This window comes from Triticum aestivum, chromosome 7B (genome assembly GCF_018294505.1).
Source record: "Triticum aestivum cultivar Chinese Spring chromosome 7B, IWGSC CS RefSeq v2.1, whole genome shotgun sequence".
NCBI lineage: Eukaryota > Viridiplantae > Streptophyta > Magnoliopsida > Poales > Poaceae > Triticum > Triticum aestivum.
In genome coordinates, this window is record NC_057813.1 from 100,113,918 (window position 1) to 100,134,223 (window position 20,306).

Consider the following 20,306-nt stretch of genomic DNA (forward strand, 5'->3'; position numbering starts at 1 on the left):
CACGTGCTTGGCATTGGTTCTTTCTGGGATCACCAAAGTGCTCTCTCTCCTTCTTAAGTGATGTGCCATGTCATTTTATTTTATTTTTACATATGTGGCATGCTTCGCACTTGTCCACCATGGAGCACCGAGAAGGGCATGATAACCACAATCTTCCAGATCACACTCATTGAGCACATCTCTGAAACCGAATATAGCCCCCATCTTCATCATATCCATGCAAAATTTCATTCAAGTTCCCTCCTATCAAGTATCAACCATGGCAAAATTACCATAGCACGGATATCTCTCAAATAGTCCCAAGTAAGATGCTTCCGGTCTCCCCTCTTGTTCTCCATGCAAACTACTAAAGCGCCATGAGTCACTGTTTACACAAACATGTATATTTTTATTAACCGGCCATAACCCCTTTCCATTAGTGCGACATTGACGAAAATACAAAGTCCAGATAATGAGACGGGAGAGGGTAAAGCGAGTTCAAGCAACACCAAAAAACCCACTGTGAGCAGTCGCCATCAAAATTACCCATTACAGGGCGAAAACCCGATGAATCAACATGGATATCATCATAGTTTATATGAATCTCAGACAAAGTCCGTCCCTAGCAGACACCTCCATCCCTAGCATATCACAATGGAGATTTTGTGCCTTAAGGCAACTCAAACAGTGCGGATTTTATTTGTTTGGGTCGGCCGAGCGAACGAGTGTCTGGTTTTTCGTTTGGGTTGGTCGGCATGCCCAACGGTGACCGGCGCATCTTTCATGTGGACCCAAATAAAAAAGCAGAACATGCACATAATTAAATATAAAGTCAACATGATTAAACATTAAAACTTCCAAAGTCCACTTAAACTTATTAAACATAAATTTAAAACTAAAAAAGAGATTGCCGCCCAGCACGCTGCCCTACGTGTCGTCGTCCGGGCCGGTGAGGTCGACAAAGTCCGACGGCGGCACCGCCCAGGTGAAGGCCTATTGCCATATCGCATGTGCCGCCTCCTCTGCGGTTTGCGGCGCCGGCGGACCTGGCGCCAGCGGATAGGCTGCGCGACTCGCACACCCCTCCTCCTTGCGCTCCCGGCACTCCTCCTCGCGTGCCCAGCGCTGCGCCTGCTCCTGTTGCACGCGTCGCTCGCCGTCCTCCCACTCCTTTGCCAGCGCGCGGGCCCTCCATTATTGGAGGTATGCAGCCTCCTGCTCCAGCGTTGCACCTAGCCACACGTGCGGCGTGCTCACCGAGTCGCGAAGATAGCCCTACCACTTGTACCGCTCACCGAGGTCCGGCGGCAGCTGCATGCGTGTGGGGTAGGCTCGGGCAGCGGCGGCTTGGGGGATGTCGGGGACTCGAACACCTATGGGATCAGGGGCGATCCCTTCTACGGTTGGCGGGGTGAGGAGTTGCGCAAAGAGCAGGTCTAGCGATCAGCGCGAGGGATTTTTACCTAGGTTCGGGCCGCACTGGTGCGTAAAACCCTAGTCCTGCTTGTTTGTATATTTTGTGTTCTTGAGATCTTGAACTAGCTGCGGTGCATGCCCAGTCCAAAAGTCCGAATCCTCTCTCAGTACGCCTCGGGCCTCCTTTTCTATGACAAAGGGGTTGCACAACAGCACACAGGAGGTGAAAAGTATCTACAGTGTACAAGTTTATCTCTGACATCGTAGGACAAACACATTTAATGTGTTGCCTACGTGCCACTTCACTTTATCGGGGACGGCAACAGAAGTTGTCCCGTCCGTCGCCGCCCCTCCTTGCCTTGACGTCCAGGCTGACGAGGCATGCAGTGCCACGCTGGCTAGCCAGCTACTGTGCTGGCGCGGTGGTAAAGCCTCCATGAAGATCTGCATGCCGCCACGCAGGCGCCTACTTAGTTGGCAGGCGGATCGTCGTGCTGGAGTGGTGCTGAGGTGGCGAAACCTTGTCAAACGCGGGACTGGCTGCGGCCCCGTAATTGTCCACGGTCGTCCCCGGCAAGGGTCTTGCCGGGGGTCTTCGTCCTCTGGTCCCACGTGGACCCGCAGGCTACTAATCTTCACAAAGATCAGCATGCTACTATGCATGCGTCTCCAAGTCTTGGCCTTGACGTTGTCGATGGTGTCAAAGCTCTCAGCCTCAAGGGTGATGGCCTTGCTGGTGCTTTGCAGGTTGCCCCGTCAAGGAGCTTGCCGGGGCTACACAAGTCGCCCCTGCAAGGATGTTGCCGGGGGAGGTCCAGCTCGTCTTCTGTCCCTTGTTCACTGCCTTGATTGTCTGTCTTGGTAGTCTTGTGTTTCGCCTCCTCCTGCCCTGCCGAGCCTTACCGTGGGTGTGGCTACGACTGCCCGTGCACAAGTAAGGGGTACAGAAGATCCCCTACTTTTGTACGACAGGGGGGTAGCCGCAGTCCCCCGTCATTGAAAGTGTGAGGGCCTCCTCGAAGCCTTCCCAGCGTGTGTCCTCCCTGCGCTAGTTCTCCTTCAAGGCGCGCTGGAGCGCCTTCTGCAGTGCGGCCTGGTACGCCACCTCCGTCGCCTCCTCCTCCGACGGGGGCGGCAAAACATACGCCAGGTTGAGTTGAGCTCCCGCCGCGGCAGGCCACATCATACTGGGTAGCGAAGTCGGGATGACCGAGCAAGAGGACGAAGAACCATAGGCATCGCCACTAGCGGAGGAGGTAGAAACTGCCGGGAAGGGGAGGAGGCCAAAACATGAGTACAGTGCATGCATCCAGGTCTTGTGGTGGACGCCGGCATCATTCGCTGGCGGCAGCCTGGTAAAATCCTAGGTCATCGCGATGACCTAGGGTGGTAAAACCCTAGGTCGTCACCAGGGGATACGGTCGTTGCAACTCATCTACTGAGTTTTCTGATAGTCAGTGGCCTGGTGGGTGGAGCTCCCATGACATCCTATGCAATTACCCTTTTTGCACCCAATAATAAAGACCCAAGAAAGTACCCGACTACTCCCTCCATTTCAAAATATATAGTGCGTCCGCACTTTCTGAGGTCCAACTCTGACCATAAATTTAACCAACGAGACCGAATGCGACGGAAGAAAAAATTATATAATTAAAAACTTTTTCGAATACGAATTCACTGGTATAATTTTTGCTCCCACCGCAGTCTGTCTCGTTAATTAAATTTATGGTCAGAAATAGAGGAAGCACTATATTTTAAAACGGAGGGAGTACAAAAGGAGAATGGCACGCGTGCAGTTCTAGTAATGTGCATCGTTGAGCACAAATACAACCTCTATCTCGAGAGTCTGTTCAGCCAGCGCCGCACCATGGCACGACAGCTACCATGAATTTCTATGATCAGTTCACTGTCACAGCAGGTCTTGAAACTCTCAATCATGTTAAGCTAGTACTCCTGTTTCTAAATATAGGTCTTTATAGAGATTTTACTATGATCTACATACGCAAGAAAATAAGTGGATCTACACTTTAAAATGCATCTACATACGTCCGTATGTGGTTTATAGTGAAATCTTTACAAAGACTTACATTTAGGAACGGAGGGAGTAGATATCAACCACTGCAATAGCATTACTTTTCCAAACCAAACCACGAACACAACACAGGCCAAAGGCTAAAAAAGAAGCCACTTTGGTTCTGCCTGCTCACCTTCAACCCACCCAACAAAGGCTTCTACAGCAGCAAGATACTACTCCCTCCATCCTACTCCCTCCGTTCCTAAATACTTGTCTTTCTAGGCATTTCAACAAGTGACTACATACGTAGCAAAATGGGTGAATCTACACTCTAAAATATGTCTACATACATCCGTATATAGTAGTCATTTGAAATGTCTAAAAAGACAAATATTTAGGAACGGAGGGAGTATAATATAAGAGCGTTTGTGTAATGTAAGAGTGTTTTTGACACAAAACGCTCTTATATTACACAAAACACTTTTATATTATGGGACAGAGGAGTATGAAACATCCAACAGACACACGCACAGAGTACTTGCTCAGTACCACTGGTACTGACTGTAACGATAGCAACGCACCAGGCCACAAGCTACAATGGCTCAGCGACTTTCTCGTCTTGCCACAGGTTCTTTCTTCTTGTTTTGGCATTCTAAAGACACCACTATAGAGGAGTCTTGAGATCTATGATACTGAAACAGAACAAAAGGGAGCTACGGAAACCTAACTAGCCAATCGCTTCAATCTCTACCACCTGCCTGCTTTGACATGCAGAAATGCACTCTATGCTTGCACATCTACCGTTTTGCCGGTACGACGTATCTGCCCCTCATTCCCTGGCCATCTCCTTTGTTGCTCATCCTAAACTCTCGTCTCACCCTGGCCTCCTCTGCATCCAGCCAATCCTCATCACGAACAACAATAAACTGCAAAAAGGAAAAGATCAATACATGAAACTAACAACGGCTCATCTCCACATCCATAACGTTTCAAGTTTTTTGCGTGACTAATACCTCATTGAATAATTCTTCTGACATTTGCCTACAACCATTGCGCCGAACAGGCAACTTGTCCCGCTTTTTGTACTCAACACCAGTGGGGTGCTTTACATCATCTCCACATCCACAGTACTCGCCTATAATTATGTTGTAGTTTTGTTAATCAACATCTGATGCATAAATCTGATACTATTCAAAATACAAAATAGGACTGGAAGTCTGGAACAAACAAACATTCACAAAGATTTTGGCCCTACCATTATGGAAAAAATAATGAACAAAAATAGCAAGCAGAGAATATACTAAATAGCAGAATGAGTGACTAAGATAATGCAAATGAGAATTCCTCGGGAGAAAAGCTGCTTCTAAGTCCTCCCAGCCTATCCACTTCGTTGTATTGTTTTCGTATCGCCCGATTGGCTAATTTCTACTGCAAACAAGGGTAGATCCTACCTCCCGCCGCAAACGAGGACCTCATGCAAACCCTGAAAAGCTCGTTTGCAGCCCTCCCAAACCCGTTTCGGGCCCCTGTGCCCCATTATCCCCTCACATCTCACGGCCACCATCTCTCGCTCCCGTCTCGGTGCTGCCAGCGCCTCTCCCCCAGTTTCGTCCGCCGCACGGGCTCCTCCACTTTCTCTCATCCTCTTCTCCTCCTCTAATCTCTCCAAACCCTAGCAAATCCAGCCCAGTCTGATCTTCCCGTCCACACCACCCCTAGATGTCGAGGAGGCCAGCCACGACGCTGCCGTCACGCCACCCTTGGATGCTCAGGTGACACACGAGGCAGGCAGCCACGACGCTGCCGAGTACCCGCCCTTGGATGCGGAGGTGCTGCCCCACCACGATGCTCCAGAGGCGTTACCTAAGGCAAGCCACGACGCTCGCCCAAGTTCAGTCACAGCAACGACCTCGTCATGGTGGATGCGCTGCCCATCATCAGACACTGAGCCAGGACACCGCGCAGGCGTCGCCCAAAGGCCAACAATGAGAACAACCTCATCATGGTGGATGTCAAAGCTCAACAATACGAGCGTGGATGGCTGCAGCAGCTCGAATGCGCCCAACCTGATGCACTTCCTCCTACATCTGCAGCACCGCTCTTGCAGCTTCGGCATCGAAGGTGAGACTCTCGCTGTACTGACGGTGTGGAGCAGTTCTTGCGGACCCTTGTTGACCTATGGGCACATTGCTATCTTTCCGGGCTGCCGCCGCGACATCCTCCCCTCTTCCAGGCACTCCCGACAAGGAGCTCACCCATGTTACTGCCATACCTCCGACGCTCTTGGCAGCCAGCTCCGTTCAGGTAAAGCTCGCCCTCCTTATCCCTAAAAAAATAAACTACTCCCCTCCGTCCCATAATATAAGAGCGTTTCTTACACTAGTTTAGAGTCAAAATCGCTCTTATATTATGGGACGGAGGAGGTAGTTACTAGATGCCTAGATTAGGAATTGTTCTGTTGACTAGTTATCTCCATCCATCAGGAATTTGTAATATTGTTAATGTGTTTCCTTCATTTGGTCTTCCGCTGTTTGATAATTACTGGTTGTACACTGCGCATAGCAGCACAATTCTCTAGCACCAACAAGTTTCTGACGAAACAAATTTTCTAACAAAATGTCAGGGGCACGTCTTTAGGACTAGTAAACCAATTCATTCGAAAATCTACTTTGTACACGGTCGCACAGCTGCCTTAGCGTGTGGTGGCTCATTGGCCGCACCCGATCTGCTGGGGCGACACAAGCGTGAATCTTTTCTGCAAGTGCTACATTAAGACGACAGTAGCACTACAGCGAGGCTTGAATGGTTGCTATAGCCTATAGGGACGCTGCAGCTATTGTGCAGGAGACCTGCTTTTTCTGACAGGGATGCAAGAGATGTATGCATGCTTCTTTTCTTTGATGTTCACGTCTCTCCCTCTCAAAAAATTTAGTCTCTAAAACAAGACATGAAATTCATACATGCAGAGACTAAGGTTAAGAACATTTTTAATTTCAATGGTAACCTTATACCACAAAACATATAGCTAATACCAAACCACTGGATAGCACGACCTTTTATCCTTGACGCTATCCTTCACGAGTATAAACGTGTATATACCATACAAATCGATGAACCTAAACTATAATATTAAACAAACCAATAACTGCTTTGTAAACAACCTAGTAATTGTTTTTCAGGACCCCATAGCTATTGTTAAAGAATTAGTCAACTGCATCAGGAGAACCTATAGCTACTGCAAAACAACCTGGCAACTACATTTGAGAATCTGGTAATTGCTTCCACAAAACCCGACAACCGTATCAAAACAGTTTGGCAATTATATCTGAGAACCTGGTAACTGCTTTCGTAAAAACTGATAACTGCAAGTGCAAGAGTTATTTTTCCATAAAATCTGATAAATTAAGAGACATGTTGGAATTTTAATTCTATACGTTATTAATATGGAGCATGCCTGGACATGTTAGTAGCCTAGTGCTTATGGACCATGCATCACTAGCATTACAACCATAATTAGATAGTGCCTATACTTGGAGAGATGCACTCCTTCAAATGTCACGCTCTATATGTGTTGTGTGCAGTGTCAGTGCAAACCACCAGACTCATATGATTGCTTACATAAAACAGCAGGAGCACCATCATTCAGGCGCTATTTAGGCTGTTTCCCGGGCACCATCAGGTTCAAGGTATTGGTATGCTCTTTTTGCACCTCAGAATAACTGGAGAACATGCTGCCATATTGTTAATATTATGGTGGAAAATCTAAAATGTTAGACCATGATGGTGCTTCAGCATTTGAAGTATGTAGACATCGGATTCACTCAAAACTCTATTGCAGGAATAGCCTTTTGTGGTAGTTGCTTAGCTAACTTAGAAAATGTTCATCTTTAAGAAGTTGACTGTGAGCATACATGTAAAAATAACGAGCTCCAACATTCAGAAAAATGACTGAACAGAAATAGCAGCGGAGAAACAGAATATACCGTTAGCTTCTGGCGTAACAACACATATACAGCTGAGCACATATTCCTCCAACTCGCCATCCTTCAAACATGTAATTTCAGCGAAGAAAAGATCGCCGACGGCACTCGACCCACTCTTGACAATCAAATTTAAGTGAGAGAATGATCTGCATTTGTATGGAGAGTTTCTTCCCTGAAAATGTGGTTTGTAACTCACAATTTCCTTCAATTCATATGCAAAATCCTAACATGGTAAACATACATCATCATATCAGTAATGAAAGAACCAAGAGCGAAGCCAAAAGGGAGTGAGGGAGAGCGCAAACCCCAAAAAGATGATGGTCCTCATTGTACTTGTCCAGTAAAGCGTTAAGTACATCCCATTTGGGGCGACGGTTCATCATCACATCCAAAGCTTGTTTGGAATTCATCCTTGTACCATTAGGCCAGTACAGGGTCTGCCACACATGGACATCCTCCTCTGAAAGATCCCCCATGTACCTAGTGCAAAGAGAATAAGAGATAGACCAAACAACCCCCAAGGCTAACACAACTCATGGTAGCAATAAACAATAAAAGGCTAAGCAAACTCACAGCCTACAGACCAAAAAATTATCAACACACTGGTCTGAGCTGGGGAAAAATCTAGCATTCACAACAATGATCGTTAAGCGTCAATTTGAGGATTTTAATTGAGATAATTATATTTTCTCAAACCTGCATGGAACCGTTGTCATTTTTCATTAAGAAGAAACCACTAAGATGTATCGGAACCAATATTTACAAACACCCATCAACGGTGAAGCCAAGAAAGAAGAAAGGAAAAATGACCGTCCTCAGCATATAGCCTACGAGTCCTAGCTAACCTGGACCCAAAACAGCACAGGAAACGAAAGGTCCGCTAAGCAAATTTGTGTGTTGTAGACTCGGGTTCAGGGGCACTTGGAGAGTACCATTGCCTGTGAATGAAAATGATTGAAAAGTTAGTTAGCAAGCAGTATCTACTACCTTTATTAGGAATTAGCCTTTTGTATTTCCTACTGGTTTAGGTTTTTGTGATAGAAGATGGACTATGACAAAAGTTGGTTACTTGCAGATCACTTCATTTAAGATTGTTCAGCTAATTGCTATGAGTATTTGGATGATTGATCTTCAGAGACAGCAGACATTAGCAAATTGATCTTTTGTGTCACAACAGTATTCAGTCCACTTCATTACAACTGCTACTTATCACCATTGGGTGTACCAAATAGTGGCCTAACTGTACAAGTAACGATTGAGCGAAAGAGAAATATACTTGCATATAAGATGATAGCATAGGACACAACATATACATATAAGCATTTTCCAACACTTACAAATAGAAACAAATTTGAGAGAAGATTCACTTGAATTTACACAGATTAGTGTGATGACAGTCAGTGGCGTCCTGAGCTTCTTGTAAGCTCTAAAAATAGATTCTGAGAAGGCATACGACAAAATCGATTTGGAGTTTATGTTTTCAGTCCTAAAAATGAAAGGTTTCCCTAGGAAGTTTGTTCGGTGGACTAAAGCTGTTGTCTGCAATGGCAAGGTTGCTAATACTCTGAATGACATGATAGGTTTATGGCTAATACTTTGTTACTAGGAAGGGGCTCAGGCAAGGAGACTCCTTCTCTCCTTTACATTTTATAATGTTGCTGCTGATGTTCTGGCTACTCTGATCAAAAGAGCCCAAGAATAAGGTTTCACTAAAGGCTTCGTCCCTCAGCTGCACAATGGTGGTTTAGCCATACAGAAGTATGCTGAGAGGATGATTTGGAGGGGGCTAGAAATCTTAAGATAATTCTGTGTGTTTTTGAGCGTTTCACTGGACTTACTTCCTGAAAAGTGAACTTTTCTGTTTTGGGGAAGCACTGGCTAAGCAAGACATTTATGCTCAGATTTTTACTTGCTCTGTGGGAGATTTCCCTTTTTGGTTCGTAGGATAGGAATGTCATGGGAATAGGAAAACCATAGGAAATGAGATATGTATCTCAATTCCAATTAGAAAAGAGATGAAATTTGATTCATAGGATAGGAAGTTTTCCATTGGGTATAGGCTAATATTTTTTTCCCTTTGAAATGTTAAGGATTCCTATCCTACATAGGAATAGGAAAACATTCCTACAAACCAAAGGGCTTCAAATTAATTTTTTCTACAAAATTCCTGTCCTCTAGAATTCCTTCAAAATTCCTGTAAACCAAAGGAGGTCTCAACGGTTTGCTCTTATATCACAGCGGCAATGGTCCACAGTGATCACCAACAAGCGACAAGAAGCCCTTAAGTCCTGACCCGTAAAACAACACTGGGCCAGGAATCTGAAAATACAGTCACATAGCTGAGGAAAAGTACAAGCTTGGATGATTGATCTTTTCAGATACACTGACTTCAACAAATTGATCTTTTTTGTCACAATGCTATTCTGTCCACTTCACTGAAAGTGCTACCTGTCATCATAGGGTGTGCCAAGCTAGTAGTGGCTTAACTATAAATTACGTACTTGCATATAAGATGCTAGCATAGGACATAGCATATACATATAAGAATTTTTCAGCACTTCCACATAGAAACAAAGTTGAGAGAAGATTTACTTGAATTTACACAGATTAGCGTGATGGGAGTCTATAGCATCCTGAGCTTCTTTCAAGCTCTTAAACGGACCACCTCGACGAGGATATGTGTGAAAGAGTCCATCAGCATCAACCCTCAGAAAATATTTAATGAGCAATCTTGTTGGCATCAGTGAAGAAACAGGTGGAAAAGGCCTTGGCGGTGGTGGGGCCTCAATACGCACTGCCTGCTCGGTGTCCTCGCTGCTGAAAAAACAAGAGATGAATAAGAGTGTGGAATAGTATAAATTGTTATTATTTTGCAAAGATTGAAACCAAGGAGAAGATGTCTGCAAGAGATCTCATTGTAATTTTCCATTATTAGTTGTATCTAACATACGGTGGAGGCGGTGGCTGATGGAGGAAGGGAGGGGCGACTGCGGGAAAGGTCGCGCTGGCGCCGCATTTCGGAGTTGATTTCTCTGCAGAGATCAGAGAGGAGTCGTGGCTCCGATCCGCCGGTGACAAAATCCCCATCGTCGTTGGCGTAGACATTGATGCTTCGATCGTCTGGAAGACGGAATATCAACGGGTGGCCGGGGCGTCGTCTGGGCGGCATGGGGGGCGGCGGGTTGGTTCTAGGGTTTTGGAGATTTCGTCCCGGCGAGGCGAGGGGAAAAAAGAGAAGCTTTCTTCCTGGGTGGGGAGGCGAGAGGGGGAACGAACGAACGAACGAAATGGGGAGGGGAAGCTGACGGCGCGCTGCGATATGTTTTTCTTTTTCTTTTTGACCGAACTCACAGCGAGGGTGCCCAGCGCGCAGGAACAACCAGAGTACTAAAAAAAGTAAAAATTGTGTTGTGTAATTAACAATAATTATCTGGTTGCCCGAAAAAACAATAATTATCTGGCAACTAAATGCTATGTCGGGTTTTTTTTTCGGGGAAACTTAGAGAGCTTTATTAAACAAAGGCATTCGCTGAGCAATCAGCCAGGAGGCTGCTGGTCAGGAAGCTAGGGGTGGAGTCCAGCCAGCTTTCAGTCACAGTAAGCGTACAGGCACGCTTAGCACACAAATGTGCAGGACCGTTAGCGGCTCTTATTACATGAGAAATATTGAAAGACAAAAAGCTAGCAGAGAGCTCTCTAATTTCAGCAACTATTGGAGCTACTATCGACCGATCGACGTAGCCAAGGTTCCAGAGGTTGACTGCCTCAAGACAGTCGGTCTCCATGTGCACGTGTAAGAAGCCACGAAGCTTGGCAAAGATGACACCTTCGCGAAGCGCAAGCATCTCAGCAATGAAAGGATCCGTTGTCCCCAGTTGGGGTTTACACCATGCACCCAGGAGAGCCGAGGAGGAGCGAGCCACACCCCCCAATCCGGCCGAAGCAGTATCAAACTGTATTGCCGCATCTGTGTTGATTTTGATATAGGCCTCTTCGGGGGGTCGCCATCCGTGACCCGGTAGTGGTATGAACATCTGCCGGGGTATATCAAGCAGCGCTAGGTCCTCGCGGATGCGACGAACCGAGCTCACAGGATCAATGTTTTCTTGGTCGTGCGTCCTTCTGTTGTGAGACATCCATATTGCCCACATCACTGTAATTATCGTAGCACGATCCTTTTCAGTAAAACTTGGTTCACAGAGGATATCACGCGCCCAAGTGTTGGGGTGGAGCCGAGGCAGTCTGATATCAAACAATAACCGTGCCTCCTCCCAAAATCTGCGTGCATGGGAGCAATGCATTAGGGCGTGCATCAGGTCTTCGTCCATAGCAAGACACAATTTGCATAAGCTGTTGACTTTGATATGTCGGTAGTGTAGAGTGCACTCGTCAGGGATGATCCCCTTAAGTACCCGCCACCAGAATACCCGGACTTTTGGGACAACTTTGAGTTTCCATAGTTGGCTCCACATCTGTTGTTCACTCATTGATGGCGTCGTTATCTGCCCCTCTTCAAGAGCTAAGCGCTCTTTTTTGTTCATCAAAGCTCGATAGGCTGATTTAACAGAGTAGATGCCGGTTCTCTCGTGTGCCCAAGCCAAGAAATCTTCTCCACCACCCTGCCGGAGTGGGATGTTCAAGATTGCTTCTGCATCTGGCGCGATGAAGGTGCCGCGCACAAGATCATGCTTCCAGGTCCAGTTGACCTCATCGATTAGGTCACTGACCATTGTAGCCATCGCAGCCGGTGGCCTGAAGAGCGGCCGCATGGTGGCAGTAGTCGGGATCCACCGGTCCTCCCAGATGGAAGTATTTGCACCATCCCCGATGCGTTTTAGCAGGCCAACGTGGAGAGCTTCGCGGCCAGCAACTATGGCCCTCCATATGGCAGATGAAGATTTAGGAGTTGTTGCCTGCATAAAATCACAGTTAGGGAAATATCTTCCTTTCATTACTCTTGAACAAAGAGCGTCCGGCTTTGTCATGAATCTCCAGCCATGCTTCCCGAGGAGCGCTAGATTGAATTGTCGGAGATCACGAAAGCCCATCCCTCCTTTAATCTTTGGCGTGGCTAGTTTGTCCCAAGCGATCCAGTGCAAGGACCGCCTGTCAACCGAACTTCCCCACCAAAATTTTGCCATGTTTGAGGTTAAACCTTTGCAAACTTTCTTGGTAAGCAGAAAACAAGACATGCTAAAAGTTGATATAGCCTGAACAATAGATTTGATCAATGTTTCTCTGCCTGCACAAGCAAAGAACCGTTCAGACCAACCCTGCATTTTCCCCCTTACTCGGTCTCCAATGTGTTCAAAAGTACCACTTGTTATTCTCCCAACAGCAGTGGGTAGACCAAGATACCGCTCTGAAAAAGCTTCTGAATGGACGTTGAGCAGCTGTTTGAGGGATTCTTTGAGCGCCGCCGGTGTGTTTGGGCTGAAGTAGATAGCACTTTTAGCTCTGTTTACACACTTACCGGAAGCCTCCCCATATATTCTTAGGATATCATTCAGCCTAATTGCACTCTCTGTGCTTGCTTTGATGAAGATCAAACTGTCATCAGCAAATAAGAGATGACTTACCCAAGGGGCCCGAAAATTAACTCGTATGCCCCGATCCACGTAATTGCCATAATTTTTCAGCATAGAGGAGAATCCTTCGGCACAGAGCAAGAATAGGTATGGGGATACAGGACAACCTTGCCGAAGACCTCTTGATGGTGTGAAAAAAGGCAGCAGCTCTCCGTTGACACGAACAGAGAAACGAACCGAAGTGACGCACTTCAATATTAATCTGACCATATTGCCCGCAAACCCGAGCCTCAGCATCATAGCTTCAAGGAAGTGCCATTCCACTCGGTCATAAGCCTTCATCATGTCCAACTTAATCGCACATGAGAAGTTTTGCCCTTTCTTTCGCCTCTTCATCGTATGAACACTTTCAAAAGCCACAAGGACGTTGTCGGTGACAAGACGACCCGGGACGAAAGCACTTTGCTCCTCACTGATTATCTCATCCATGCATGGCCGGAGCCGGTTGGTGATCACTTTAACAGCGATCTTATAAAGAACTGAGCATAATGCAATGGGTCGATACTGGGAGATATTTTGTGGATGTCGTACCTTGGGAATTAATGTGATCGACGTGTCGTTCAAACCCGCAGGTAGCTCACCACCCTTAAGAAAATCAAGCACCGTTGGGATTACATCATGCTTCAGAAGGTCCCATTGACGTTGATAAAACCCTGCCGTAAAGCCATCCACCCCCGGCGCCTTGGAAGGCGCCATTTGGAATAATGCATCATGTACCTCTTGAGCTTCAAACGGGCGGCATAGCAGGTCATTCATAGCCGGCGTTACCCGATTTGGTACATGCGATAATAGGACCTCACTATTACTATAGCCTTGAGATGTATATAGGGCTTTGTAGAACTCCAAGATTTCTTCCTTGTCTTCATCTCCCGAGGCACAAACAGAACCATCTGTACGCTGCAGGTTGGCAATCTTGTTGATGCACCGACGTTGCTTTGCCTGCGCTTGGAAATAAGCAGTGTTGCGATCACCTTCCCGCAGCCACGGTACTCGAGAGCGCTGCTTTAGCCAGATCTCCTCCAATTTTAATGCTTCACGCAGCTTGAGCATAGTGGCTTTCTCTTCCTCTGAAGGCCCCCGTCCTACAGACTGACCACGCAATCAGTCAAGATGCTTTTGTAATTGTCGGACCGTCCTGGTGAGATAGCCGAATTCTCGAACCCCCCACGGCATCAAACTACGTTGTAATGCAGCCAGAGAGTTCATAATACCACCCAGTCCCGGATGGGAGGTCTGTGCTCGCCAAGTTTCTGTGACGAGCTTGTCATAATCGTTATGAGACTGCCAGATATTCTCATACCGAAAAGGTTTCGACGTATGTGATCCATTGCAAGGGGCTTGGTGCCAAAAGTCAGTCAAGACGAAGCAATGATCAGACTCCACGGAGCAGATGTGGCGCACTTTAACATACGCGAAAATCTGTCTAAAGTCCTCGTTAGCGAAGGCACGGTCTAGCCGGGCCTTAACATTTGCGTCTCCAGATTGTCGGTTGTCCCAAGTGTAAGGAACTCCTGTCCAACCTAAATCTTGGAATGCACACTCATCGGTGATCTCACGAAAGGCTCTCATCTGCCATTCAGGTCGAGCCGCCCGACTGTAGTGTTCTTCCCCATATAGGGTCTCATTAAAATCACCCATGCATAGCCACGCCGAGTGTGGTAACCCATGCAGGGTACGAAGGAAGCGCCAGTTGTGATGCCTGTTCTCTGCTCTTGGCGCTCCATAGAAGCCGGTGAATCTCCAGCTCACCGAGTTGTCCAAAGCATCGTGCACCACTACATCGATGTGGGCCGAGCTGTAATTCTTGAGCTCTACTATCACATCTTTGGACCAGAAGAGGCCGATACCTCCGCTTAACCCATCGCTGTCAACAGCAAAGCAGCCTGCAAACCCTAAGGTTTGTTGCAATCTCTCAACACGTTTCCCTCTAATCTTTGTTTCCATGACAAAGACTAGTACGGGCCCTTCTTGCTTCACAACATTGCGAAGCTCGCGAACTGCCTCGGGGTTCCCAAGCCCCCGGCAGTTCCAGCTGAGGCATATCATTGGGCTGGGCAGGGCTGCATGGCAGCCTCTGCCGAAGTACTCGAGTTGTTGGGCGTGGGCTTCTTCTTCTTTGGTTCCCGGACTGTGCCCTCGTCCTCGGAGCCCTCATCCCCCTTTTCAGTACCGATAGCTGTGTGCTCAGTCCCCTCCTCAACATTGGCGGCGTGGTTTGTGAGGAGGGGAAGTTCAACTCTACGGTAGACTTGATTTGGCGGCCCCCCCCTTTCGTTTTGGAGCTGTCTTGCACTTAACGGGAGAGTTCACCTCGGCTTCTGCCATGGCTGCATTACTGGAGTTTCTAGTCTCGTTTCTGTTGGATTTTGCTGGTTGAGTACGTGAAGAACCCTCAGAAGATGCAGCTTTCTTCTTCTCGTCCGACGGCCGTAGGCCCTTTCCAAATGGCAGCTCGCCGTTTTCATCCCTCGTCCCCGGTGTCGGACAGACCAGATCAGAGTGGCCCAAACGGCCACACGAAAAGCAAAAGTGGGGTATGTTTTCGTACTGAATTTCATATGGATCTGTACTACCCCTCCTTGCAGAATTGATCAGAATCCACCTCCTCAATGGTTTGGCTACGTCAAGTGTGACACGTGCTCGCAGGTAGCCGCCCCCATGATCAAAGTGAATCGAACTGGCTTCCTTGTCTATCTGCTTCGCAATTGCCTTGCACCATGCATCATCTTGCAGATTGAACGGGAGATTGGCAACGCGTGCCCAAACTTTCAATTTGTCGAACTTGAGCTCCGATGGGCACATGCAGTCGTCAAATTCTGACAGAAGAACCGCGTTCTTACTGATATGCCATGGGGATCCTTCCCATACGCGATCTCTGTCTCGCTTTGTTGCAAAATCAGCAACGAACGTGTTTTCCCCTACCATGCGGAAGGATAGACCTTTAGGGTTACCCCATGCAGGTCGAAGTGCGTTCGTGATGGTCTGGATATGCAATGTGTTGCGGTGCAAGACCTTCCCTGCAACCATCCACTTCTCTGGTGCCCCCTCGACGCGATCATCGAGCACCAGGGGCGTCGCCTCTTCCTCAGAGATATCAAGTTTTCCAAGTTGTTCCTCCAGGCGCGCCCTAGCAGTCCCGGGCGACATCGTCGCCCCCGTAGCTCCGCCGCCACTCCCGGAGGGTGTCGCCATCCTCCCGTCCGGCGGAACTCCGGTGCGCCCCGCCGATCCGATCTGCGTGCGCCGCAAGTCCGCCAAACCCTAATCGCCAGAGCGTTTTAGGGTTTCCGGAAGTCGTGCTCCACACAATGCTATGTCGGGTTGACAATTGGAATTAGGATTGTGTTTAGACCAAATTATATTACTTGTACCCCTCAAAAATAAATTGTATTCTCGTGAAAATAACTACTACGTACTATATTATTTGTAGTGCAATTTAATTGATTTCCGAACTGATGTACTAAAGAAATACGCGAACACCCTCTATTTTTGTATGTGTAAAATTGGGGCACCCCTCGATACTAAGATCCTAGTCCGCCACTGCAAAAAAAATAGTTATATGTTTTATCCAAAACACGAAGGAGCCTAATAAACCTAGACAGAAAAAGTAGATGAGAAACACGTAATTCCGAAGAAGAAAATAACATGGTAGGGGGGAAAGATATAGATTAGAGTAAACCGATGTTCTTTTATGAATAAATAAAAAATTATCAAAGAGAATAAATACATTGGTCTCAATTGAGATATAAAAAGGAAACTCGTGAGGAAAAACTTCACCAAAAAAGTCCATGAGGAAACAATGTTGGAGAGAGACGTATGGGGTACGCATCGACATGTTGCCTCTCGCGGCGGCACTTAGGATCGATCACCGGTTACGCACACAAAATTAGTTCCAACGTACGTACGTATCACACCTCCGTTTTGACAACAATTGAGCATGAATCCGATTGGACTTCCATAAAAAAAATCCGACTGGACTTCGAAACGTTCTTTCTGCTGCACGTATTAACATAGGAAATTACGACAGCGAAGCGGTTATCTTTACATATGAAAAAAACACGAAGCGGTTATACACGAAAGGAAAAAAAACGTGTAATTTTGTGCTTAAAAAAGGTAGAACGTGGGTTGTGGCGACACATCTAGGTCTTGCGTGGGCGGCCACCGCCGTCCCCATCTACGGCGGCGATGACATCGCCGTTGCTTCTCTGACACCCTCCGTCCGCATGGCGGTAGGGCGATCGTATTATCTCCAGCCAATTTGCTTCGTCAGATCGACCTGTTTTCTCTCCGCCCCGTCATGAGCGTTGGTTCATGCCTGGGCGTTTGTCGATGTCCTAGTTGGCTCCTTCAAGTGGTCTGGTGCTTTCCCAGTCTGTGGACCATTAGAGCCTTTGTGTTTTTTTAGCATCAGTACAGATACAAGCGCTTATATACACGCGCATCCACTCATCTCTATGAACGCACACATGCACATCCTACCCTCCTCGTCGTCGATGGAAACGTCTCCTCCACTGAAAACGCATCGTCGGAAATCCTGAAATAAATCCAGAAATAATGCGAGCATCAGGATTTGAACCCTGATGGGTTGGGGATACCACTGTCCACCTAACCATCTCAACCACAGGTTGGTTCGCGAGTCTTCGTGTTGTTGTGCTGCCTGTTGGAGTGGTTGCTCTTAGTTGTACGGCAAGTACGTGCACATGTCGTTGATTTGGACGGTCTGGACAGAGAATTGGTTTTGATTTTAGTCAGGGCCGTGTCCAGAAATTTGAGGCCCCTGTGCGACATACAACATGGGGCCCTAATTTTTTTTGAAAAAATTATAGCCCTAGACTGACCCTTAAAGTATACACTATGCTTAATCATAGAACTTTGTACAATATTCTGAAATATATCAAATATTGACGCTAAAGAGTAAATGTAGGGCTAAAATTGATGCATATATACACAAAATATATGATAATAATAATAATATAAAAATATTCAGTATACTGTTTGCCAAGATTAATATATGAGAAAAATTATTAGTTATTTAATACACAGTGTTGCCCAGATAAATATGTATAGACATTGGTATGATTATCCAATAGGAAAAGTAACCTAAGTTAAACTGATCGGTGATTCCTCATGCCAGGTTGGAGTCATGAAGCACTAGACAAATTGTTCAAAGTACTAGTGGCTTAAGCGCACCTGAATACCGCGCTGTTCCTGGCAAATGTTGATGACGTGATAAAGTGATTGCCCGGGAGCTCATCCGCTGATTGCTTTTGGTTTGTGGCGTTGACAGGGCAACACCGCTACTCCTCGGAAATGCTGTGGGGTTTGCCCGCTGCCGTGGATTCGTGCGGCTGCCTCAAGCGATCAATTGGATTGGAAAGAAGAACGACTGCAGTTTAGGGTATCTAGATCCATCTGTCTTTTTTTTTTCTAGACAAAGATCCATCGATCGATTTCTTTTATTTTATTTTTTGGGTTTCTTAGACAATCTCGCAAAGCTTTATTCAAACCTTCATAATGTTTATAGGGATGAAATGAATATCATTGGGTTGGTCAAACCAAACATGGCGACCAAGCCCTAACCTAAAAGCATGCTTCGCTAGATTGTGAGCCTCAACATTTGAGCTCCTACCCTCGTGGACTATATTACAAGAGTTAAAAGACAATAAATTTAACTGTATTTCATTGATGATCGCCCCAAACACCGCAGCAGTTCCATGTCTCACGTCTCTTACCACTCCTTCACAGTCGGAAGCAAGTTGTAGTTGATGTAGGTTCAAATCTCCTGCCAGAGCCAACCCTTCTCGAATAGCCAGAGCCTCTAGTGGTGTCGGATCATCAATGCTGTTAAAAACTATCGCCGAGGCTCCAAGAAAAAAAATCCCTGCTCACTTCGGCAGACCACTCCAACCGCTCCTCCGTGTCCCTTAATGACAGTGGCATCGACATTCAGCTTAGCATGATGATCGGGAGGTGCAATCCACCCAGTGTGTCGCTGCTGCACCCTGCTTCCCGTCTCAGCTTTGTTTGATAGAGCATTCAACTCCATTGGTAAGAAGTTATGTGCCCATGTATCACATGAGGGATTTTGAAGATATCCTCATGAATGGCCTTCCTATGTGAACTCCAGATGGCCCATAAAGTAACCACCAACCTCACAAATTCCTCCGACGATAAAGCTCTGTTCATAGCAAAGATCCACGACTTTGCGTCCTCCTCCTGATGGATGCTCGTTTGATCAAGGATATCCTCTGAAGATAATGCCCAAGTGCTTCGAGACACCGGACCGTTCAGTAATGCGTGTCTCCACGTATCATGAGCTCCACACAGATTGCATGAAGAAGTGGTGACCATATTCCGACGCTGGAGTACTTCACCAGAAGGTATGGAATGTCTCGCCAACCGCCAAATGAATACTCAAAGTTTTGAAGGGACTTGAACTCTCCACAGTGATTTCCACTCCTTGCTTTCTGTCTCCACATGCGATGAACTCTCACGCCCCTCCAGCCAGCCCTCTCTATTATACTTTGTTCGGACTAACATCCGATATGCCGAGCCAACTGAGAAGAAACCTCGCGTCTCCTCATATCAGGCCCAGAAGTCATCAATCTTTCTTATGCAAAATGGTATTTTGAGGATTGCTTCAGCATCAAAAAGTGTAAAAACTGAGCGAACAACTCCCTCTTTCCATGTCGCCATGGACTGCTCAATTAACTCAGTTACTCTTTGTGGAGGATCCTGCACTAAAAGAAGTAATTGGTCTTTTGTAGCTTGCCAGCGGGATCCAGTTATGGTCCCAAATGTTAGTGGTTTCACCATCTCCTATCCTCCTTGCAATTCCCTGCGCCATAATGTCTCTCCCATCCATGATGGCTCTCCATACTTGTGAGAGGTGAGTTCCCAATTCAGCATCAAGAAATGAACAGTTAGGGAAATAGACAACTTTCAGAATGCCTGCACTTAATGAATCTGGTTCAGTCATTAGCCTCCACAATTGCGTTGCCAAGAGGGAAAGATTAAAGAGCTCTAGATCCCTGAAACCAAGACCGCCCATATGCTTTGGCCTAGTCATGGCATCCCATGCAGCCCATGTTGGTTTGCGTCTCCCTCTCTTGCTTCCCCACCAAAACTGACGTATGATGGATGAAACACTTTCACAAAGACATCTCGGGAGCTTGAAGCAAGACATCAAAAAAAAAACAGGGATTGCTTGAGCTATTGATTTTATCAAAATCTCCTTACCAGCAGCAGACAAAAGGTTTCCCATCCAACCTTTAACCTTCTCCCACATTCTGTCCATTAAATATTTAAAAGTCCCTGTCGGAGTAA

General features: G+C 46.7%; 1 protein-coding gene across 2 annotated transcripts; it reads right to left on the reverse strand.

Annotated features, from left to right (window-relative positions):
• Window positions 1-3,947: 3,947 nt before the first annotated feature.
• LOC123161447 (uncharacterized) lies at window positions 3,948-10,708 on the reverse strand. 2 transcript variants are annotated; one of them, XM_044579278.1, is made up of 6 exons: window positions 10,343-10,708; window positions 9,985-10,206; window positions 7,698-7,872; window positions 7,393-7,615; window positions 4,423-4,544; window positions 3,948-4,335 (listed from the first exon to the last, which is right to left on the reverse strand). In XM_044579278.1, the coding sequence occupies exons 1-6, from the start codon at window positions 10,495-10,497 to the stop codon at window positions 4,207-4,209; spliced, it is 1,026 nt and encodes a 341-aa protein (XP_044435213.1). In that variant the 5' UTR covers window positions 10,498-10,708; the 3' UTR covers window positions 3,948-4,206. The 2 variants fall into 2 exon arrangements, with proteins under 2 accessions (XP_044435213.1, XP_044435212.1); XM_044579277.1 differs by having other exon boundaries at window positions 9,985-10,209; window positions 10,343-10,707.
• Window positions 10,709-20,306: the final 9,598 nt, after the last annotated feature.

Excerpts from the sequence above, each read along its gene's own strand:
- LOC123161447 (XM_044579277.1), bottom strand. The coding sequence starts at position 10,497 with ATGTCTACGCCAACGACGATGGGGATTTTGTCACCGGCGGATCGGAGC. Across the intron at positions 7,616-7,697 it reads AGGACCATCATCTTTTTGGG|GATTTTGCATATGAATTGAA; the intron begins GTTTGCGCTCTC and ends TTACCATGTTAG. Across the intron at positions 4,545-7,392 it reads TGTTACGCCAGAAGCTAACG|GCGAGTACTGTGGATGTGGA; the intron begins GTATATTCTGTT and ends ACATAATTATAG.